Source organism: Centroberyx affinis, unplaced genomic scaffold, assembly GCF_046629955.1.
Source record: "Centroberyx affinis isolate AG114_WGS23_722 - 3 ecotype Tasmania unplaced genomic scaffold, CSIRO-AGI_Caff_v1 ptg002451l_1, whole genome shotgun sequence".
NCBI lineage: Eukaryota > Metazoa > Chordata > Actinopteri > Beryciformes > Berycidae > Centroberyx > Centroberyx affinis.
The window spans coordinates 146572-172131 of NW_027280689.1; the positions used below are offsets into that span (position 1 = coordinate 146572).

Consider the following 25560-nt stretch of genomic DNA (forward strand, 5'->3'; position numbering starts at 1 on the left):
AAAGGAACGCCTCGGCACTCTCGCTTATTGTCCTCCGCGCCCCCCCCTGCTTTTCATCGAGCCACGGCCGCGGAATCCGTCGGGTCAAAATAAGCGATCAATCCCTTCAATTATTCCGCAATTACGCCCCCCCCCCCCCCCCCCCCCCCCCCCTCCAATGCCCAGGATGAAGTGGACCTAAATATCTCCCGTGTGTAGTGCTAGGCAGCCCCTCTGTGGGTCCGCGCCTTCACCATACACTGGTGACTCACTGGGAAGCGTGTTCGAACCGTCATGTCACACACACGCAAACGACACAGGCCGGGCTTTCGTTATTCTCCTCTACGTTTCCCTTGGTCAGTGAGTAATTGTTCTCCGTCACATACCCCCTGTCTTTTATCCTTCTCTTTCTCTATTCCCCTTTTTTTTCCCCCCGCTCACGGCTCCCTGCGTGTGATGAAGGCCTGTATAAATAAATGAACTTGAACTTAAGCCACTTAAAAGGTAAACTCCCCCCCCCCCCTCGGATACCCTGTTAAATATCATCAATCTGTGATGTCTTCATTGCATTCCAGAAGTGTTGTAATTTTGGGCTTTTCCGGTGCACCCGCTTTCCCTCAACCTGCCTCGTCTACTTCTGCTCCACTTATTGATTTCCTACGTTTAGATCAGATTAGATTAGACTAGATTCAGCTTTATTGTCATTGCACAGAGTATAAGTACTAAGAGAACGAAATGCAGTTTAGCATCTAACCAGAAGTGCAAAAGAAGCAGTAAAAGTGCAGTGCAATGTAATGTGCATATGTATAATATATATAAATAGAATAAGCTGTAGGGTAGTATGAATGTGCTAAGATATATACAGTATGAACAGTATTAACAGTGGATATGAGTATGCAAGATATATGAATATGCAAGATGTTTATAATAATATATATAGTATATGCAGTATGGTGTATATACAGTATGAACAGTATTAACAGAATGAACAGTATGAACAGAGTGGTATGAATACGCTAAGTATATAAATGGAATAAACTGTAAGGGGTAGTATGAGTGTGCTAAGATAAATAACAGTATAAATAACTGATAAATAACAGTATGAACAGTATGAACAGTGGATATGAAATGCAAGATATATACAGTATATATATAGTATAAACAGTATGGTGTATAGTATATACAGGATGAACATGTGTATAGTAAGTATGTATGGAGGAAGGTGTCTGGGTGTTGTTGTGGTTGGGAGGGTTTTCCCAGAATGCCTTTCGACAACCCCCAGACAAGGGGGTTCCAATCAAAGGTGGGCCAGTGTGCACCACCTGTGCAAAACCTGACGTTTCTTCTAGCAAATTCCATTGTAGCTGCTGGAAACATCTCAGTGTGTTGTTGTTTGGCCGGTTATCCACGGGAATAAGAAAAATGCACCGCCAAAAAAAAAATGGAAATGCTAGGTGTTTTTCACGGTGTATTTCTCCTTTAATTTGTGTTTTTGAGCAGTCTATCCCTCTCTGCTTCCTCCTCCTGAATATATTTCTCTCTCTCCCTCTGTTTCCCTCACAGGTGGAGGGATGGCACTGCCCTTTCTTCTCTTAATCGTCTCAGTGTTCCCCTCGCTCGGCGCGGCTGTACACAACACATCCGCCGGTAATGACTGGGCTTTCTTACATAGAAGTGTTTGTCTTTGACGGACTGCCTCCTAGTTGTCTGTTCAAAGAGATGGTCGCCGCACCAGTACAATGGATGCTCTGTGGGTGTGGTGGTCTGATGTGTGTGTGTGTGTGTGTGTGTGTGTGTGTGTGTGTTTGAGGAGGCGTGACATTTTTCAATTGGTGGAATGAGGCACTTCATACTGCATGTACCCAGCAAGCATTTGACGGACAGCGACATGCACTGCAGGAGGCCGTGTTTAAACAAGCACAACATATTGACAATATGATATTATGATACTGTAAAAAATCATATTTATACTAGCTTTGGAGGTATTACTGCTTTGACTCCGGCCTGGGACCTTTGTTGTATGTCACCGCCTCCTCTCTTTTTTCCCAATTTTTCCTTTTTCTCTCTACTAGGGCTGAACGATTGATCGAAATTTTATCGGAATCGCAATATGGCCTCCTGCAATTTTCAAATCGCAGGAAGCGCAATATTTGTTAAAGGCGAAATGTGTGTCAAAATAGCATTTTAAATGAAATATCGTTGTGCTTAGGGCTGGGCGATATGGACCAAAAATCATATCTCGGTATTTTTAGGTTGAATGATATATGATAATGATATATACACAATATATATCTCAGTATTTTATACGAAGTGGTTTAAATGTTCAGATGTCACAAGCACTTTTATTAAAACAAGACTGATCAAAATAAAATGCAAAGACAGGGTTTCCTTCCCTGTTTTAGAACAGTCTGGTAAGTTCAGAAAATGACATCACTTTACTGTAATGCAGCCTTTAAAACCAGGAAAAGACACTTATGCCATATCACGATATTACGATATCCAAAATCTAAGACGATATCTAGTCTCATATCACCGATATCGATATAATATCGATATATTGCCCAGCCCTAGTTGTGCTGCAGAGATGTCCTGGCCTACACATCATATTCTACGGACTTAAGAAAACATCTTTGTTTGGTACAGATCCCCGCAAAAATCACACCATAATCATTTTAATACGTTGTAAACGTAAAAATAATCATTCCCTCTAATATCGCAAATCATATCGCAATCGCAATATCAGTCAAAATAATCGCAATTAGATATTTTTTCAAAATCGTTCAGCCCTACTCTCTACTCTCAACTATCAAAAAAAATCTTAAAAACCAGCTTTGGATGTGTTTTGAGCTGTTATCAGGAAGATATTGAAGTCCTGATTTCACAAAGCGATGCAGGTAGCAGCTATGGGCGACTACGCCCACCATCTTAACTTTCATTCTGCTGCTGCACGGCTGTCGTATCAGCATCTATTCAATGTCAAAACGCTCGCTGGGCAGGCACCGGCTCTGCCTCTGCACGGTCAGATGTCTCCCCGTTTGATGCGATTGCTTTGTATGTATTTAGTATTCTACATTTGTGTCTCTGGCCTTCCCCCCCCCCCCCCTCTGTCATATCAGTCAGCTCCTGGGCATGAAATTGCTGCCACAGCTCTCGAGAGTAGTACCGGACAAGCACCATTTCCCACCTCTAACAGCCAGGCTAGGCCCAGCCCCGCGTTTAAAAACCAATCTGCAACCGATGGGAGCTGAAAAAAAAAGCTAATGGATATTTGCTGTAAACACATAGTGCTTATTATCATCCTTTTATATCCCAGCTCATGGTCTGACGCTAATGCTCAGAGGCAGATGTCAGATCTCCGTAACACAGACATAAACCTGCCGCCAGATTAGCGAGCTGTCATTTCCCCCTTTGTGCGGCGCGTGGGGGGGGTGGGGTGGGGTAAGGTCGGGGGGGGGGTGTTTGCTATGGGAGTCACGTCCAGTGGTCTTTCCTGCCCTCTGGTGAGAAATGTGGCGAATGTTTAGTAATTAGGGCTTTACACTGCGTGTGAACCTGGCTGGAATCGGCAGGCTCCAGATGTACTGTCCTCGGGGGGGGGGGGGGGGTAGAAGGGAAAAGCGAGGCGGAAAGACGAGAGATAATCAGATACATGCAAAGTGCTGCTATGATGTCGCTTCAGTGGAATAGAGGTTGATGGTGAACTAGCACAGAAAGAGGCCCAGTGGTTTGTTCTCAAGGCCGATTGATTTCCCTGCGCTTCAGTGAATTACTGATGGCCGCAGTGTGGAGTTAGGTGGTGGGTGGTGGTAAGCATTGGTAAGCACCGGGGTCACTTCCCATCTACATCAAAGCTAGGCTGACGTCTTCATCAAAGGACTCTGTTACCACTCGTCTTATTTCTCCCTCTCTCCTTTTCTCTCTCGGTAGCCTGGTTTTTTTTTTTATGAAAGCACCAGTCAGATTTAGAGTACTGTAGGGCTGTTGCTTCTTATTGTCAGTAGAGATTATCCATCAGCTCCGCCATAGTGGCATGTAGCCTCAAGAGTGTAGGTTTCATTTCGGCTTTAGGGTGAGGGTGGGGGGGGGTACACTCTGGATCAAACTCTAGGCAGCAAATCACACTGACGTAGTATGGGCATGGTGGTAGCCTGAATGCAACATGCCCTCACTTCAGCAGCAAGGTTGAAACAACAGATACAAGTTTACATGGGAAAAGTGTGCAGGTATGAGAGCAAATGAGGAGAATTATCGGTCGGCCACTACATTTCAGAGGGAAATATTGTACTTTCTACTCCACTACATTTATTTGACAGCTTTAGTTACTTTTCAGATGGAGATTTGACACAATGGATAATATAACAAGCTTTTAAAATACAACACATTGTTAAAGATGAAACCAGTGGTTTCCAACCTTTTTGGCTTTTGACGTCTTCCAAAAAGCAGTGTGTAGTCGGGTCACATTTCACATGTCTATGAGTTGTTAACAGCTCCACCAAATAGTGATTTTTCCCTCTAAACCTCACATGGTTTCATTTCAATAAATGTTCAAATGATCCGATATTTCAGCAAAAATCAAAGATTCGAGAAAAAGTCCAAAAAGTGAAAACAGATTTGTGTATCAGAACTTTGTTTTTTCTTCTTTCCTCTCCCATTAATCATCTCACGACCCCTCAGATTTATCTGGTGACCCTTTGGAGGGGCCCGACTCCTAGGTTGGGAACCACTGGACTAAACTAGCTAACTGTATATAAAGTAGTTCAAACTAGCTCCACCTCCAGCAGCTACAACAGTAACATGCTGCTTACACACTGATGCTTCAGTATTAATAATCTAATGATGTCATATATCATAAAATATCAGTCAGAGGGACCAAACCACTACTTTTACTTTAATACTTTAACTACATTTTGTTGCTAATACTTATGTACTTTTACTTAAGTAGGATTTTTCATGCAGGACTTTTACTTGTAATGGAGTATTTGTACATTGCTGTATTGGTACTTTTACTTCTGTAAAGGATCAGAGTACTTCTTCCACCACTGGTCAATGTGAAATACAGAAAGATATTTCTAAACTCAAAAAGATCAAAATATGAAATATGGCATAGGCTATTCATGCATTCCACAGTGCCCTGCACAGTCTAATTTGTTGTTGAAATGCCACAACTCGGCACTTTTCAGCCAGGAACCTGTTTTCTGAAAATCTTGTCAGTTCCTTCACAGCAGAGCTTGCCAGGGTGCAGCTCTGCAGTACAGTCCAACAAGGCCAATGGGCACAAAAGCCAAAAGCCCACAAATCATTTTTCAACACTTTGATTGCCTACTTTGTATTGAGACGTGTCAGTAGATGTAAATGAAGTCGCATTCTAAAGTCATGCCCTTCTCATACACTTTTCATACTACCGTCGCCGTTGCTCTAGCAACGCTTTGCCAGCCGCTGTGCAAAGTGGTGCAAAAATAAATAGTTAAAGTGGTCGGGTCATGGATAAACTGAAAATTCTCATTAGAAATTAAAATGACATGCTTTGGGTGCTTTTGGGATTGATATTCAGAGTGTCCACTGCATTGGAGAGCTGCATGTAAACTAAGGCGTTAAGTAATTCTGTAGTGAACCAATTGATGAGATTTTGGTGGGAATCGATCGACGCGATGGAAAATGACAAGACAAAGGGGTCCAGGTCGGAAATGGCCGCAGTTCTGCTTGAAGGAAATTCAAAAGAACTAAGAGAAAGATTCAATTTTTTTTCCAGTTTGTACTTGTGACCAACGCTAATCACAAAATGTGCTCAACTGTGCTTCTAAAACTGCAGAGCAAGTAAAAACACAGTACAGGTAGAAAGGCAGAAATGATTCTCCTAATAATGAGGGGGGACATGTACCCCGGGCCTAAAACACCTAAAACCTGTAGGGCATCGGTCTCATACAGTCTGGAAAATGGAAAGCTGTCCCCCCCCCAGCCAGTCAAGCCCCAGCTGGCTCCATTAGCCACGTTTCCACCTCAGTGAAAGCACAATTTCTTCATGTGAAACCATCGCTCATTTGACAAATCAGCTCTGCTGGCAGCAACATGCAAAAAGCCTCACATGGATCCTGTCTTTGGGGGGGGGGGGGGGGAAAGCATTGACATGGATAATGAGTGAGCCTTATTGTGGAAAGCAGCCTATCAATTGTTTAGCATTTGCTTGCAAACGTAGCAGATACCCCCATCTAGTGGCGAGGACCTGAAAAAGCCTTCATCTAAATTTATAGCCTTATAAAATGTATTAAAATGTCTTAAATGCAGTAATTAGAGGTTTTGTTTTATCACCTTGTTATGCAGGTTTATTTGTAATTAAGTTTCATTTTGATGCCAGTATAAATTAGACGGTGCTATTGACAGATTCTTCACATTCAGAGATATTTTACCAAGGCAGAGTTGGAAAGTAAGGTCCCGTTTAAACCTTTTCTGAAACCTGCAGATAGCCTGAGTGGCCATCAGCAGTCAGCGTCAGCGGCGAGTGGCAGAGCCATCTATCCGGCAGCAGATTAACGCACAGAGGCAGATTAAGATAGATAGGGGCCGGAGGGAGAGCTGGATGTTTTTTTTTTTTGTTTTTTTTTTTCCTGCTGTATCTGATTTTTTGCTGTCTTTTTTTTCCCAGGCTGCGCTATCATCCGTCCTCCTCGAGATGGAGGGATAAGGTACAGAGGTCTGACACAGGAGCAGGTAAGGGACGGCTGCTGCTACGCTGTGATGTAAGAGCTGCCTTGCTCCTATGAAAGCAGCAGAGATCAGATGGTTTCAAATTCACATGAGTCAGTTAATCGTTTTAAAATGCAATACCTTGTACTAGGGGTTAGACCAATATTTGGGGCCTCAGATCTGGTCCAGTCAGTGTGGTCCACCTCCGATATGATGGATATGATGCAGTTTGCTTAATTACATATTTACTGTCGAATTGATCAATGCTACACTGGTTGTCTATGGCAGTGGTTCTCAACGTGGGGTCCGGGGACCACCAGGGGTCCTTGAGGGGGTTCCAGGGGGTCCCCAGCAAATTGCTGAATTGTTAAACTTCACCATTATTTCATTTACAAGAAGTTAACACAGTTAGAGAATGTAGAAGAATGACTGTTTTGATCATAGTTTCACTGTTATCTCTCTACCTGCAATACAGATAGTCATGGAACATTGGATAAAATCATATCTAACAATAAAAATATATTCAGATTTGGATTCAAGAGACAAAATCCCATCAAATGGGGGTCCATGGCTCTAATGTTGACTAAATTAGGGGTCCTTGATATGAAAAAGGTTGAGAACCACTGGTCTATGGGAAGCCCGCACAAGTACGCATGAATATTCTTTAGTTTCATACCTTCCAAAGACAACTGCTGATTTTATTGCACGGACCATTGCCTCTATTTTCAGTCTGAGCCTTGTTTCTAACTCTATTATAAAGGTCACCCTATGTCTCCATTACCTCTTCTGGGTAAAGTCTTTGAATCGTTAATGCATGCACAGCTGAAGCAGTTCTTAATGGAAAACAATATTCTTAATGGATTTCAGTCAGGCTTTAGATCAGGGCACAGTACGACCACAGCAACTAATGATATCATTAGTTCCCTTTATAAGAGGCAACATTGTGCAACATTGTTTCTCGTCTTATGTAAGGCTTTTGACGCAGTAGATCATGAGCTACTCCTACAGAGACTAATTACCTTGGTCTCAGTGAGAAAGCATTAGGCTGGGTCTGAAATGATCTGGCAGACAGAACACAATGGGCCTCATTCACAAAACCTTTCTTGAATTGTTCTTACTTTTGTTCTTAAGAAACATGCCTAGGTAAGAAAAAAAAAGAATGCTGAAATGTTCGTGGAAACGTTCGTAAGTACACTTTAAGATCAAATCTGATCGTACGCACGTTTTGTGAATGAGGCCCATTGTGCCTATGCTGAGGACCACAAATCAGAATTTCTAGAGATCACTAACAGTGTTCCTCAAGGCTCTGTTTTAGCACCTCTATTTTTATAAACGATCTGGGACTCAGCCAGCGAATTCACTTAACACGCTGGTGACATGGTCATCTATACAGTTGCTTCCTCCCGTAGTCAAGCTGCTAGAGACCAAAATCCAAATTGCTTTTCAGACACTTACACATTTCTCCAGTTGAAGTCAGTCTTCAGTGCCCATAAAACTAAATGTATTTACCAGAGGTTGTAAACAGCCCGCACAAAATGTCACCATCCTACATTAAGGGAGACGGAATTAGAAAAGGTCTCATCCTGTAAGTATCTTGACATATGGCTCGATGAAAAGGTATCCTTTAATAGTACATATTAACTATAACTATATATACTTTAGTTTTAAGAAATGTTTTTACTTTGAGGCAAGGTGGAAGCTGGTTCAATCCACATTTCTGTCTGTGTTGGACTACGGCGACGTCCTGTATATGCATGCATCCTGCTCATTGTTACGCAAGCTAGATTCTGTTTATCATGTATGCTAAAATTGCATTCATCACTGTAGCCGTTTATGATTTGATTGGTTGGACTTCTCTGTCACTACGTAGGAAGCTTCACATGTATCTTTTTATCAGCAATCTTTCCAGGAACATTGTAACTGCTTTTAACAGACAAGTCTGCTTTATGTGCCCTATTTGACTTGTTATAATGTACTGTATATCATATATGTTTTATGTGTGATATGTGTAATGTGTATTTTCTTTTAACTTATTCATGCTGCAGCCTTGGTCAGGTTTCTCTTGTATATCTCAAGAGACTTCCAGGTTAAACAAAAGTTAAAAAAAAAAACCTTCTTCTTCTTCTTCTTCTTCTTCTTCTTCTTCTTCTTCTTCTTCTTCTTCTTCTTCCATATCAGTCCAGTGGATTGAGGCCAAAAAAGTTGTGCACTTGACAATACAAGCATGAAAGTTTGCACATGAATATTACATACTAGTCATTTTAGCATTGGAGGGATTCTGGATATGCCTGCTTGTAGCTAGCAGTGCCATTCTAATGTGTTAATATTGTTTCACATGATTTTGAGCTACTTTTTGCTCTTTGGTGTTTGTTCTTTGGTTATTTTGCTCTTCTTTATTATGCAAAGTTATGTTGATTGTGTTTTTTGTGAATATGCAAAATCTATTCTAAGGACATCACCACCTCATGAAAAATGACAAGTTTGTCGCACATGCCAAGATGTTATTTTTGAAAAAACAATATATGCAGATATTTATTGTGTGAAAATGAATGAGTAAAGCAACAGGCAGCTGGCCCAAGAGGCTAAATAACCAGCTTGAGACAGTTCATAGTCAGCGCAGTGAGTGAAATATGGTGCTTAAGCGTCCCTTCATACAAAAACAATGAGGCTGCTCTTTGTTTCAGTTGTGTATAAATGCCAGGAGGAGAATCTATGCTCCCAGAAGAAGGCAAAACGCGTCAGAGCGTCAGAGTGTCAGAGTTTTTAATCATGTTCTGTAGAACTTGCCAATGCAATAAAGGCATTTTAATTGTTTTCACTTCAAGTTGAGTGCCTTGGTTTTTCGTATCCTCCTAGCTAATATACTGTATATATATCCTCTGCCAAAGAGCACCTTCTTGTTTGGTCATTCATTAAAGTTAACAAGGCATCACCAAACCAATACAGGACAGTGATGCATCTTTTTATTGGAATAAGTGTCTATTCTGTCTATTTTGTCAGGACCAACTCGAGGGCTTGGAGCCAAACGGGCGTAAGTGCGATTTTGGGTGAATATGAGTATTATATATCAATTGAAAGGTCTCAGTGAGATCTTTTCAGTGCCAAAAGGACACAACTAAAATCATGACCCATTAGTTTTAATTAAACAAAAACTGAAAGCCGTAACAGTAAAAGTAGGGTTTTGTTTGCTGCCAAAAGAGCGTAACTGCACTTACGCCCTTTTGACACCAAGCAAAACCCTACTTTTGCCACTGTACAAGCATTGTGGGTAGAGGATTCTAACAGCACTTAGGTCAGCTCAAAATGCATGCTGACATAAGTAATGCTAGCATGGCAGCATGATCACATCATTTTTAGTATCCTATTCATATCTTAATTAACATTCTAGGTCAATATTAGATGAATATAAATATGTTAATATTCCCATGAAATACTTAGGCGTATAGATTCACAATGTTAGGAGTGTGAGCTGGTGAAGATGAGCTCTGATAGTCAGACTGCTGGTAGCTGAAGTTCTCCCTCAGTGTTATGAGGAGTTTTACAGGTCTTTGAATGTGTCCCAGGACACATCAATAAGTGATGTGTCCTGGGACACATACGAGTAAGTAGTTTCTTATGTCTATAGAGGTTTATTAAAAAGGTTTATTAAAAGTTTTTAACAGAAAAAATGTATCAATCAATTTGATATGTTCCATGTAGCCTACAATTTTAAAGGCCTTGGTGAAAGTTGCTGAGCATTACTTCAAGATAAGATATTCATTCTGATCTTGTTTTATATTTCAGTGTTGATTGAAGTGTAATTGCTAGATTTGTATTAAAATGAATGTGTTTTATTGTTTTGTTGTGTTTTGTTTACTTACATATGCCCATATTCTGCATGGCTGTATTGGGACAATGTTTGGGCCAAAAAGGCGTTTTGCCATTTTTAAAAAAGTTAACAAATATAATTCAACTTAAACTGTAGCAGTATTGTTTTTATAGTAATGCTCAATCTGATAACACAAAAAGTTTAAATATTGTGCTTAGTATGTGGTAACGGCAGCTGATCCAAGTTTGATCAAAATTTGTTTTGGCTCTCCTGTAAAATCTACTATAACACACTTACACCCCTTTGGCTCCAAGCCCTCAAACTGAAAACTCAGCTGCCCAGCAAATGTTATACATAAATTCAAGGAAGCTGGTCATTCATTCTGCCATTGTGAAGAACCTTGTTGCATTCAGTGACCTTGGTTGCCTACCGCCAAGTATTAGTCTTACTCTCATGGACGATGGAAGTGGACTGGAATCTTTGATGATGCCAGACCAGCATTGTGTACACTGTGTACAGAAACCAACAGCCAAGATCCATCCACCACCGCATCCAACCTTTGAAAGATTTATTGCTTTCGTGTATGAAAAAGGAAGCTCTGATGACAAAGTGAATGTGGCTGCAGAGACTCAGTTTACACAGAGAGGGAGAACATTCCTTCCACCCAGGATGACCCAGTGAATCTGTTGAGTGAGAAGTCTCATGGATGACTTTACCCCCTGCTGGTGCCACATGCCATGCTGTAATCAAATGTGGCTCTACATAGGGATGCACTGTAATTGTCTGACAGAAAATGGCCCTTGCACATTACTCTCCAAGTGTGGTGGCTATGAGGCAGGAGAATGAGCAATAAAAAGATTCAAATCTGAAATGACAGGATATATTGGTGATAATTAAAAGGTCGAAATTGCATAGTTCCCTGTGCCTGACCATTTATCTCAGAACTACCTTGTGAAAGAAAATTGAAAAAGTCAATTAATACAAATCTTTCAAGTGGCATGGTCACGGAACTTTAAAAGTGTTTTATTAGAGAAGCAATATTAAACTAATAAAATTATCTTAAATTGTCTTGAAGTGACATTAAAATATAACCTTTATTTAACTAGGAAGTCACATTGAGATTGAAACCTCTTTTACGAGTGAGACCTAAAATACTTTAAAAACTAGTCTATCATCACCATCTGTTCCACCCTTACTAAATTCATTATAGATAACATTATATGATCATTTTCAGATTGTTTGAAATGATAATAGTCCATGCTTTGCCAATAGAAAAATATATCTGCTGGGTGCATTTTTGGCTGCAAACTGTCTGCAAAAGATGACAGCAGTGATATCTAGAGTGCCTCCAATCCTCAAAATGCTTCAAATGACATCCATTAGTAGTGTACCAAGCTTCATATTTGTTTTGTAATATGTACGATTTTTTCGACTATATGGGTCGAACTCTAACCTCCACCATTGTAGACAGAGCTCACTTTGTCAGTAGACTAACAAAAAATGTGTATGTGTGTATGTGTGTGTGTGTGTGCAGATTCGCAGTGTGCAGGTGCTGCCGGTAGACTATGAAATTGAGTACATCTGCAGAGGCAACCGGGTGATCGTGGGACCCAAGGTCAGGAAATGTTTGCCCAACGGCACTTGGACCGACCTGAGCCAGCGCAGCAGATGCTGTGAGTTCTCAAACTCTAACTCTCTAACTCATCATAGACCCATACTTCTACCTCCTGAAATGCACTACCTTTGTCGGTTCCTGCGCCAGACATATTCCATTTGTAGATTTCTGATCTTCTGTCCTCAGATGGCAAAACGATGTCTTCAGATGTATTGATTTTATGTTGAGTGTATGGGAGATTTGTGTAGGAGGAGATAAGTTCTATCACTGTTGTTGCAATTTCTACTGGATGCTGATAGAGGTCTATAAAGGTCATAGATTACTTAATGCCCCTTTATGTGGGAGGAACCATCTCCATCTCCTGTGGCCCACTTCCATCAACCTTTCAAGTTCAATCAGAATTAGAATCAGAATTCTTTATTATGCCAAGTATGTTTGCACATACAAGGAAAGTGACTTGGTGTGGTTGGTGCATAAGGTACATAACCTAGACATAGACTTCCCCTTACACCTGAACTACATAACAACGTAACATTTGCGTATCCAATAGGGCTGAACGATTTTGAAAAAATATCTAATTGCGATTATTTTGACTGATATTGCAGTTGCGATATGATTTGCGATATTAGAGGGAATGATCATTTTTACATCATTATTCTCATTTTCATTGAAAAACATATTAAAATGATTATGGTGTGATTTGTGCGGGGATCTGCACCAAACAAAGATGTTTTCTTAAGTCTGTAGAATATGATGTGTAGGCCAGGACATCTCTGCAGCACCACAATATTTCATTTAAAATGGTATTTTGACACACATTTCACCTTTAACAAATATTGCGCCTCCTGCGATTTGAAAATTGCAGTAGGCCATATTGCGATTTTGATAAAATTTTGATTAATTGTTCAGCCCTAGTATCCAAACTAGTTGCGGCCCAGTTGCAGCACTTTAGGCATTTTAAGCTGCTACACCAGGTCCGTTCTTGTTCCGCCCGGTCTTCTGGTTGTGTTGCACCTATCTATATTTTACCTATGGGTAAGTGAACACAATTATCTAGTTTTGCTTATTCTTCCACAAACAACTCAAGTTTTACTGTGAGGAACATTAATGTACCATATAGAATACTGTTTTTTGAGAGTGTAGGCCTACTGTAACAGAAGCTTCTTAGTAGCTCCATAGATAACCTCATCTCCAACATTTACTTAAGTGACATTGGTTTATGTATCCTCTATTTTGTTTACTGACATGGTGATATATGACTATAATAAGAAAAATCTTGGCATTTATATACATTTATATGGCTCAAATACACAACACACGGATGCCTACTCCGACAAAAGTAGACGCCATGCGTATCTCCAAAGTTGCAGCTCCGATCTGGCTCAGTTTTAGATCCGTCAACATGCTGCGTGTGCAGCCAGTGGAGCAGCTACACTGAGACTCAACAGCCAATAGTGAATTGTTTATCAAAGTAAATGGTTGTATGTCTGATCCGACCCTTCCGAGACAAATGGACAGAACAGAAACTCACCCGGTGTAGTTAAGGAAATTGGGCTTGCAGCAAGGCTAATTACTACTGCTGATGTAAAATGTAATGGTATAACAATAATAAACACAACACTTAGTTCATGTAAAATCTTTGTATTAGTTCCATATTCACTCAATTATTGGAAATGTTTCAGCTCAAGTAGCTAATGTTGGTCTTAGCAGGCTAACGCTACCTTGCTACACTGTTCATTGAAAGTAAGGCAGTCCTCTTCCTGTTTTGGTTGAGGCCCCTCCTTTGAGATATAAGTAATTCCTGCACAATTCTCAGGAAATCTCAGCGATGGTCTCATTTGTCTACAGCCATTATATGAAAATGATTTAAAACAGTTACCTCTCGCTGCCATGTGGGGCCACCCATGTGCGAAAATTGCATAGTGCAACTTTAAATAAAACAATGGCAAGAAGAGGAAAGTGTGGTGCATGGGGCACAAAGTCTCCCTGTTACAGTTAATTATATTTTCAGTACGTGGCCTAAATGAGAACTTCAGTCTGATTGATTTAGCCTGTGGCTGACTGACCTGCAATCTGATTACGCTCAATATCCCAAGTCTTGTATGGGCATTAGTGAGCTGGTCTGCTGAGTGCAAATAATGTTGCCTCATTTACACCTATACACCTCTGTCCTATAGCGGGTGAAATAACCTAGATCGACGCTACCTTTTATGAATGAGGTAAGAGGTATCCAGTCTAACTGTCTTCCTGGGGGCATGCAGCCTGAACACATCAAAGATAAATCAAGAGAAATAGAGTAAGACACTGTTATCTTCCAAGCTAGCCTGAATGACCTCAAGATGTCACTTTCATTCATTTGTATTTACTTGCATCTTGAGTCTCAACGTGACCCATTCAGAACCTTGGAAACCAGGAAATCTTGGGGGAGGGAGCAGAGGTGGGGACTTGAGTCACATGACTTGGACTCGAGTCAGACTCAAGTCACAATTTTAAGTGCTTGAGACTTGAATTGATGCATGAAGAGAAGACTTGACTTGGGTTCTGGTGACTTGAGACTTGACTTGACTTGGGTTCAGGTGACTTGGGACTTGACTCTGACTTGTACTTTGATGACTTGAAAAGGTTTCTAAAGTCTTGACTTGAGATCTTGTGTTTGTGTGGATGACTTACAGTAGATTGAAAGTGATGAGATTTGTTCCAGCAGACGACTGAATTTAAATTCTGTTTTCTGAATTTGTATGGAATGATTGAATTTATTGAAGTTGAAACTGATTATAGAAATCAAACTCATGATGCTCTTACCAAGTTTTTATCCTATTAAAACCATATTGCATTGCAAAGTCCTTGATATTTCGTTTTCTTTAAGATATTAAATTGATACTGGACTGGATTTGTTCTGACTTGACTTGCTGTTCTACATTTAGACTTGGGACTTGACAATGACATGGACTTGACTTGGACTTGACTTGGTAATATACATTTAGACGTACCTCAAGACTTGAGACTGACTTGGGACTCGAGCAAAGTTGACTTGGTCACACCTCTAGGAGGAAGCCATCACACCAGATTGTGTCTCTGACCAGCCGCTTCTTGCCAAACAGTATGTGGTCAAGATTGCTGCTGCTGCTGTTTTCCAGCAAGTAAAAGTAATGGGAGCTAAATTCTTTTGACATTTATTGTTAAATAGGCGTATGTTATGATATGGAGAATTGGCTAATAAGGTGAAAAAGTACATTTTCATTTCATTGTGACTTAGATGCGAGAACATGCAAGTGAATTGCAGTGACATCTTGAGGCAATTCAGGCTCCCTCCAGGCATGTGCTGTGGGCACCGGTGCTACCTCCTTGATGGTCATGTGTCACATTACTTGTTTGAGTTGTCAGTGATTCCACTTGTTATGCCTCCTGCCTTGTGACACACAGTACAGTCAACCAGCTCACTCACTGTCTTCCAATATCATTGTCTTTGAGTTTATCCTCTGGTAAAGTTTGTCACAGTTTAGTTTATCCTCTAATACTGAGCACTGAATACTCATGTCCTGTTATGGCCCAATGCAAGCTATAGGTCCCTCACTCCCTTTCACTCCAAAGCTTCATCATTCATTTTACACTATATTCTTACTATTGAATGTGAATACATTTTTATCTCACTAAATTTGAAAAGCTTTAATTTTTATGACTTTAGAATTTTGAATTATAGGCTTTTCTCTAGACGCCACTGCAATTACTTTTGATTTTTCTGTTAGTGTAATTATGACTATAATTTTTCAGCTCTACTGCATTTTCGAAAGGCAAAGATACAAACCTGCATCTGGGCTTGTTTCTTTATTTTGATTGTTAAATTGGTCTTAAAACCAATTAATTAAAAAGGTCTTAAAGGATCAATGTGTAATGCTTATGTTGGCTATGTTTTTGTTATTGTTTGAAGGCGCTCCTACCACAGTATTACCCTCCCATGCCCGCACTCAGTCCTCTGCAAGCTATGCAGCTATCTTGACTAGCCTTCATGCTAACCAATAGTAACAATAGGTGGCTTGTAAATAACAGTTACAGCATTACTGAATTAGTTAGCTAACGTAGCTAGAAAATCTCCTACCAGTTTTCTAATGCATTACTTTGTTATTGTGCTTAACGCTAGCCTTTTTTTGTGGCTAACGCCTCCGCACAGCTTGTAGAGAGAACGTAAGGCCAGAAATATGGTTGTTCAGAAATATGGCAATTTGTTTCTGCCTTGCTTATCGGCAAAAACATACATCAGAAAATATAACCTGAGACTTTATTACTGACCGGTAGGGTGTTCTGGTAAATTCAGCATGTGTATAATCCTCTAATCCTCTGTTTGTAGCAGGCATGTGCTTGAGGATAGGGTGGAGGAGGGGCCAAACCTTGATTTGTTGTTGTAATGACATTGCTGAGCAGTAGAGGTCAGCATTGGACCAGAAATTACACATAGACCCTTTAAAAAGTCTTAAATTTGAAGAGTCTGAAGATAGCATGTTTTGGGTAATTTCTTAAGTATTCTATCTACCCCCTGTCATTCTGTCCCAGTGTTGTTGTGTCCTCGGGTTTGGACGTCGCTGGAGAATGGCCGGGTGTCCTCGTGGCCCCTGGGGCCCCCGGTGGAGGGGACAGTGTTGCACTACAGCTGTCTGCCTGGCTTCATCATCATGGGCCGAAACTCATCGCACTGCAATAAAATGGGCAAGTGGGACACGCCCAAGCCTGTCTGTCACTGTGAGTCACATCACATTATACTCTGCTGTATGGGTCAACATTCCAAGTTAAATGGCAACAACAAATGTACATGAGTGCTTTAGATTTGTGTAAAAGCATCAAAATTGGTATACATGTACACGTGATGCCTTGAATATTTTCAAAATTGGAGCTATCGCAGAAATGGTACCAATCATTTCTCTTTCTCCTTCTCCTATTACCAGCAAATGGGTTTCTCCTGTAAATTTGCTGAAATGACGAATTGAAAAAATATGTCCACCTATTTTTAGATGGCCAATGAATACAATAATGCCAAGGAAAACACCAGGCACAGTTCAGAGCATCACAGAATGGTGAATTCAATGACATTGTCTGAAGAAATACAATGAAAATACAGTTTTAAGAAAACTGAGAACATTGCCATTTTACTATCTGTGACCATCAAGCATATGGAAAAATTACACTATTCTCTGCTCTCTTAAAATTGCAGTTTCATTGGATTTCTTTATTTCGTATTATTGAATTAATTCATTTCCTGATAATGGAAAAGAGAAAAATGTCCACCATGTCCGATTGGTAAAATGTTTGCAATGACTCAAATTCCGAAAATGTTCAGGGCATTGAACTGTACATGTATACTAATTTGAATGCTTTTACACAAATGTATTCTATGTATTCTTAATCTAACTTCTCAGGATGAGTTTTGCGATCTAACTCTTTGTGTCCTCTCTCTTCTTGCTTTTTATGAAGATGATCGGCACTACACAGGTAAGAACCTTTTCTATTCTTCACTGATGAGGAGTGCATGATGATTTCTAACTAATACTGAATGATGTTGAAATCCTGTTATCTATGTAAACCGTGACCCAAGAGTCTGCAGGTTTGCACTGATGAGTTCCTCCTCTCTGGTTGAAGGTGTTAATCATTGAAATCACATCCAGCAGAGATGCTGTGTGACCACATGGGGGCAGTGTTGCATCGGACATGATTGTTCTTCATTCTCTCAGCACACATTTCCTCCTCCACCATCCTTCAAGGAATTTTTGTATTACCTGTCATTTTTTATAAGACTTTTCTCTGTTAAACGCAAATATTGTAGCTGCTTCAATAAAGCAGTACTTTATATTACATTCTTCATACTGACCTGCAATCAAAGTGATGATTACTTTTTGTGATCATCACTTAGTTACTTAGCAATGTATTATATCACTAATTAAAGTAGTTTTGAGTCTCTTTCACACACAAACTCACAGAACACTGTGATCCGTCAAGTTAGTCATTTAGAAGACACATCAGTCAATCTGTGTTATTACAACACACTTATAATCACAAGCATTCAAATCACTAAAGAGATTCAATATTTTGCTGCATCATACTGTATATCAACATGTTTAATTAGAACATTAACTAGGTTATGAAACATGCTAATATTTACCCCCATAAACCTCACTGTGCTATTAATTTTCATTAGACTGCAACTGTTCACGATTATGTTGCTTAATATGATGTGATTAGATAAGATGAAGCTTTAATCATTCCCATATGGAAATTGGTAGGAAGCCCTAACCCAACAATAGAAAAGGAATATAAACAAACACAACTGATGATTTCAGCACTACATGTTAAGTATAAAGCATTATGAGGCTGTGCAAAATGACAGCAGTAGAACATCCTCTAAATGTAACTGAATGCAAGGTATGAAAGATACCAAAAATGCAAGTATGCAGTATAAGGAAAAGTGAAAAATGATATACAGTATATAAAAAATATATTAAAAGACATATAAATCCCAATATAGTGATTGACAGTGTTGCTTAGTTCAGCCATAAACACGTACAGTATGTTAAAAGGGTTTGGACCATTTACTCCAGTTTTACTATTTTTTTGTCATTTTGAGGCCAATAATAATAATAGTAGGGAATCGCATTTTTCATCTTTTATTCATTTATTTATTTAATAATTTTTCATTTATTTTTTATTTATTCCTTTATTCTACCAGTCAGATGTTACAAAGCCCCTTTTATTTCTTCTGGTGGAGGAAACAAATAACAATTACTCTTATTATTGTAACTGCATCCTTATACAAGTTAATTCCAGTTCCATTATTCAATTCTTTGCAACCTTGATTTAAAACACTACCACTAAAAGACACAGGGGGTCGCTAAAGTCATCAAGTTTTAAATTCTACTGGTAGCACCTTTAAATGAAAACTATGGAAGAGGATTAGGGCCACATGAAAAATTTGAATTGAAAAAACAGAATTTTCTGACTTTAAACTCAAAATTGTGACTTCAGTCTCAGAATTCTGACTTAAAACTCAGAACTCAAATAGATTTTTCACATGTGGACCTAATAATCTGTAGAAAACCAACCTGCAAAAAGCCATCTGAATGTTTTGTCTGAAGTATGATTTTAAACCGCATCCATCACAGAGTACAAATGTTGTAGGCTCTCCATAAGCATCACATTAGAACCTGGACAGAAGAAGGTAAATTAGCTAATTGTGGAGCAGTGAATATTCTGTCAGCAGAAAAGAGGAGCAATAATCTGGCTTTAGTTTATTAAGTTATTCATTTGCTCTTTTTAATGAAAAGAATCTAGTTTGAACTCTGTGCTCTTGTTCGTTTAGCCTTGCATGGAAAAGATAATACATAACAATGTTCTCTTTTGTAAAACTTTTGTAACTTTTACTCTGAGTACATTTTAAATGAGTTAGTTTTTACTTTTTTTGACACCAGTAATTTTACTTCTACTTCAGTAAAAATTCAGCAAAGTAGCAGCACTTCTACCTGAGTCAGACATTTGAATCACACTTTCCACTGCTGGACAAAACTGTATTTCTCTTGAGGGGAGCTTTGCTGTAGTTCAACTTGTTCCACTGTGAAGTAACTGGTCGCTTGGAAAAACCAGACTTATAGCTTCAGCAACACCGCTGACTGACGATGACTCACCTTCCAGCGGCGATACTCCCATCCCATCTCTTGGTGGTGGCACTGCATTGCTCATGCCATGACAGAGCAGCTTGTATCCCGGATGAACAGTAGATGGCAGTCTTGAGACGAGCTGCAGCCCGGTTCTCTTCATCCAAACCAGAGGTCATTAAGCTGCTAATCAGCCCAGTGGTGCGCTCTGGGTAATATCCTGTAAATCACAGCTCCCAGGCAATAAACTATTGGTGAGCACATTATATTTGTTGGCAGGCTTGTTCTAAAACGATGGCTTCCTACTGGCATGAGGATATATTGATTCCAGTAAGGAGACTGCTTGTGCTTGTTGTCAGCCTTTGCTATGGAAAAACAAATGTGATGCGGTAAATCTAGGACTGCTGTAAAACCATCACTGTGGACCATTATTTAAGAGTCTCATATTATTCAGTTTTCAGTATTTGGTTTTCAAATATACTATGGCTCAGGATAAGAATAATGTTTTACAAATCAATGCTGTTCTCTTCAAGTAATGAATTAACTGAATGAATGAATACTAAGTCCTCACAGGCAGAACAGTCACAATACTGGACTCTGATTGGCCGACAACACCAGCTTCTCTAATTCAAATGCTGCAAACTAGCTTGATTGGAAGGACTTTAGTGATTCTTTAGTAAGGGAGCCAATCAGGACCAAGTTGTGTTGTTAATCTTTTGAAAATGCAACATTAAATTTAACCACTCACACAAAATCTAATTTAACAAAGTCTTCATTACACATCTTTGATGTATATAAATATAGGAAATTCTGAATTCTTACAGTGGGGCCTCTCTATTTGTAACACTAGGTGGCAGTATGTTACTTCCCTCAATCCCAGAACATAATCCAAGAGGATTAAGATGTATTGTAGGAAAAAACAACAGTCAAAAATGATGTTTTCTCAAATAGGTAAACTGTCAAGTCTGTAGTCATGCTAGAGCGGCGCTGGTAATGTTTCAGAATGCAGAAGGTCTCAAGGCAGATGCCTCTCTGCCAGGATTATCCCCGAGTGTTCACTAAATTGATAAATGGCGGTGTCAGTGTCACAATCTGCCAGAGATATGCAGGTATCCAGGTAGATAATACTTAGGAGAGAGAGTGAGACAGAGATATAGAGATAGACAAAATGGAATGGGGGGGAAAAAGACAGAGGGGATAGAGGGAAGAGTTGGTGAAAAAGAGTGATGGCGTATACCGGGGTGAAATAGGAAAGAAGGAGAGAGACGGGGGGGAGAAAGGAAGATTGGAGAGCGGACTGAGATTGGGGGGGATTGAGGGAGACGGAGAGAGTCGGAGATTTATGTCCCTTATCTATTTAGCAAATGACATGGTGTGGATGTTTTGAACCAGGCAAGGAAAATGGACTCTCCCCTTCCATTACATTCCCACCGACTCCAGCTGAGTCCTCACCCTCTCCTCCTCCTGGGCTCTGGGGACACCATGTCCTCCCGTCTCCTTCTAATAAACAGCTAACATTTCTTATATTCCTTTTACAAAGTCAACAGAGAGGGAAGGGATTATGGTGCGCGCGCGTCACGCGAGAGCGACTGAACAAACGGTTCAAAGCAACGACTCGGGAAGTGTTGACGCGCTCCGACTCGTTTGAAGCCGCCAGACGCCACGATTGAAGATTTCTGTAGACTTTGGTTGCTCATGGTAATTACGCTCAGCCTTCACAGACTTTATACACATGCACTTTAGTGAGTGATACATCTGACTTCATGTTTTACAGCAAACCCAACAGTGCAATGTCAACCAGAAACCCAAAAAATCTGCAAGTAGTTGTGTGCTGCCAATTGGCACTTTAAGAGTTGTGATCACACGATGACTTAAGTGAAGGAAACCATTCATTATCTTGCATTTACCATCTGAAAGCTGAGCTGAACAGTATTTTCTAGTAGCATTTACCATCTGAAAGCTGAGCTGAACAGTATTTTCTAGTAGTATTTAGCATCTGAAAGCTGAGTGAACAGTATTTTCTGTAGTATTTACCATCTGAAAGCTGAGCTGAACAGTATTTTCTAGTATTTACCATCTGAAAGCTGAGCTGAACAGTATTTTCTAGTATTTACCATCTGAAAGCTGAGGTGAACAGTATTTTCTGTAGTATTTACCATCTGAAAGCTGAGCTGAACAGTGTTTTCTAGTAGTATTTACATCTGAAAGCTGAGGTGAACAGTATTTTCTAGTAGTATTTACCATCTGAAAGCTGAGTGAACAGTATTTTCTGTGGTATTTACCATCTGAAAGCTGAGTGAACAGTATTTTCTAGTAGCATTTACCATCTGAAATCTGAGCTGAACAGTATTTTCTAGTAGTATTTAGCATCTGAAATCTGAGTGAACAGTATTTTATGTAGTATTTACCATCTGAAAGCTGAGTGAACAGTATTTTCTGTAGTATTTACCAACTGAAAGCTGAGCTGAACAGTATTTTCTAGTATTTACCATCTGAAAGCTGAGTGAACAGTATTTTCTGTAGTATTTACCATCTGAAAGCTGAGTGAACAGTATTTTTTGGTAGTATTACCATCTGAAAGCTGAGGTGAACAGTATTTTCTAGTAGTATTTACCATCTGAAAGCTGAGTGAACAGTATTTTCTAGTAGTATTTACCATCTGAAAGCTGAGTGAACAGTATTGTCTAGTAGTATTTACCATCTGCAAGCTGAGGTGAACAGTATTTTCTGTAGTATTTACCATCTGAAAGCTGAGCTGAACAGTATTTTCTAGTAGTATTTACATCTGAAAGCTGAGGTGAACAGTATTTTCTAGTAGTATTTACATCTGAAAGCTGAGGTGAACAGTATTTTCTAGTAGCATTTACCATCTGAAAGCTGAGGTGAACAGTATTTTCTGTAGTATTTACCATCTGAAAGCTGAGTGAACAGTATTTTCTGTGGTATTTACCATCTGAAAGCTGAGTGAACAGTATTGTCTAGTAGTATTTACCATCTGAAAGCTGAGTAAACAGTATTTTCTGTAGTATTTACCATCTGAAAGCTGAGTGAACAGTATTTTCTGTAGTATTTACCATCTGAAAGCTGAGTGAACAGTATTTTCTGTAGTATTTACCATCTGAAAGCTGAGTGAACAGTATTTTCTGTAGTATTTACCATCTGAAAGCTGAGTGAACAGTATTTTCTGTAGTATTTACCATCTGAAAGCTGAGTGAACAGTATTTTCTGTAGTATTTACCATCTGAAAGCTGAGTGAACAGTATTTTCTGTAGTATTTACCATCTGAAAGCTGAGTGAGCACTATTTTCTGTAGTATTTAGCAGCTAAAGTTACAATTTCAACGTTTAGGAAGCATTTTCAAGTAGGAATCTTGTTTCTACTAACTTTCCCATATGATATGAATGCAACATTACAGGCAACATAAGGGAGGAGCCACATTCAAACCCACGACATCACAATTCCTTTGGGTGTATGTTCACAAAAATAGAATTTGCACAGTGAAATGCTACAATAGTTGAGTGATGTACTGTAGTACACTCTTCTAGCAAACTTATATCTACAACACTACACCCTGGGCTTGAATCTAGTTGCTGCTAATCATGCTGTACTGTTACTGCTTTCTCCTCTCTCTTCTCTTTCCTGTCATCTTCACTGTTAAAAACCCCCCAAAACAAATTTAGGCAGCCGGGTGCCAGGTCAACATTTCAGTTTTTAGTCAGCAACTGAAATTATCTTATTCAGACAGGGACTGTCTTTCATAATGAGTGCCATTTTTAGTTGATGTTGATATATTACTGTACTGTGACCATAATGCTGCAAATTATTTTTCGTTTTTTTATGAACCCTGTCTCTGGTGGGTTCCTCACAAGCTGAGTGGTAGTAATGCTTCAGTAAGTACCCAAGTACAATGAGTACAACACAGTTGTTGAACCACAGGACAGGAGAAACCCAACATATTATTAGATGTTGGTTGTGTCATGATGGTGATTATTAGTATGCCTTGAAATTAGCCATTAGCCATCCTCGGAATCACCCCAAACATATTATGTAATTACATCAAAATAGAATTACAGAACATTTCATCAGTCTCTGGGGGTCAGTCAGTTTTAATGAATGTTCAAATTTGGCCTGTGGACCCTCTTAATGCAGCTCTGATGTACAACAAGCAGTCTTGTTTCTTAGCATTTAACTATTTACAGAGATCAAATTCAGTAAATAACGCGCCCAAAGCACATATTGTACATAGCAAGTGCAAGAGTAATTCTTCTCTAGCTCTCATCCTATCAGAATAACACTTTATATGGTGAATATACACACAAATACAAACACTTTTGTATTATGACTTTTATTTTGTTATCCATATGTTCAAATTAGCTAATGTTTGCACATTTTCTGTGGATAAGAAATAGAGTGCATTTTCCTGTTTCACTCTGATGAATAACTAAATAGATGGTAATTTGTAAAAATGTTTATCTGTGGTAATTGGGACGTTTTTTTATGAATTATTTACAACAAACTGTAGTAAGTATGTGTTGAAAATGTCAGATATAAAAAAATGTTCCTGTAAATGACCAGCTAGTTTTGTTACTCAGCTGCAGGTCAAATTCGGTGGCTCATAGCTAATTAAAATTGGAAAAAAGTGTTTTGCATGCAGGGAATGTCATTTTGAGAGGTTTTTTTTTTAGCTAATTTTGTGATTGGTGTACTTGGCACAGCTGGTATAAAAATATATAAATGCACTGTTTGTAGTTGTTTTGTATATGTTATGAAACTACAGTAGTTACTGACCAATCCAGCAAAAATCACTGTTTTTACCTGTGGTGCCTCGCCTTAAGATGTAGGAAATGACTGTGTCAGAATGGGATTATTTCTTGTTTCATCCTTTTCAGCTCATTGGACCATAGTCCGTACCAAACACAACAAGGTGTGCTATTATTATCCTCAGGTCTTTTTTGACTCCTGAAGGTCCTATTGACATTTTTGGTTAAGTCGAGTGAGCGGAGTGAGGTCTTCATTTTGCAGATAATGAAGGGACACCTCAGTGAGCACATTCAATTTCCTTCCAATAGGCCAAAGAGGTCAATGTGTTGATCAGCCATGCGAGCTGTCAGCTCCTCAGTAAACAACATATGAGATCTATTACAGACAGGGGCACCGACACGTCATCGGTCCCCACTGTGTGCCTGTGCTGAAACCAGCCTGTGTCAACAGTATAATTACCATCTGCCCAAGCCCTTGGAAATATGACTTTCATTCTTGGATTGCAAATGTATTTCATTGTAATGTTTATCAGTGTGAAGCTTGCAGTTTGAGTCTGCATTGGTCACACTCTGAGATGCTGAAAGGTAGCACAATGCATTGGAACAGTGACCGTGTCCTGTGGGTATCCTGCATTGTGTTATTTAGGTTGTTAAAATGGAGGCAACATTAATCCAGGATTTATTAGTGATTTTATGTGTGGGCCTGGAGCTGTGGCCATAGCCAGCAGTTAGCAGCGGGCATTAGCATCTTTTAATTAAGACAGCTCTCCCAGTCTTTCTCTCCCAGTGAGACTCCACCTCCTACCTGTGGCAAGCCCAGCAAGGGAAAGGTCAGCAGTGTGTGTGTGTATGTGTGTGTGTGTGAGTGAGTGAGAGAGAGAGAGAGAGAGAAAGAGAGAATGGAGGTTTGTCTATAGCCGCTTTTCCACCGCATGGTACTGGCTCAACTCGACTCGACTCTACTCGCCTTTTTTGGTTTTCCATTGGACAAGTACCAGGTACCAGGCACCATATTACCTGGTACCTGGTACTTTTTTTGGTAGCACCTCCGTTGAGGTTCCAAGCGAGCTGAGGTGATACCAA

At 39.6% G+C, this 25560-nt stretch overlaps 1 protein-coding gene across 1 annotated transcript in view; it reads left to right on the forward strand.

The window, feature by feature from the left end:
* Positions 1–1550: 1550 nt before the first annotated feature.
* The window catches only part of gabbr1b (gamma-aminobutyric acid (GABA) B receptor, 1b), a gene marked incomplete at its 3' end in the record, with an annotated part of 58758 nt that continues 34748 nt past the window's right edge, over positions 1551–25560 (forward strand). The window contains 5 exon segments of the mRNA XM_071533888.1: positions 1551–1626; positions 6620–6684; positions 12003–12141; positions 16632–16817; positions 17547–17564. Coding sequence (XP_071389989.1) covers positions 1551–1626; positions 6620–6684; positions 12003–12141; positions 16632–16817; positions 17547–17564 — 484 coding nt within the window.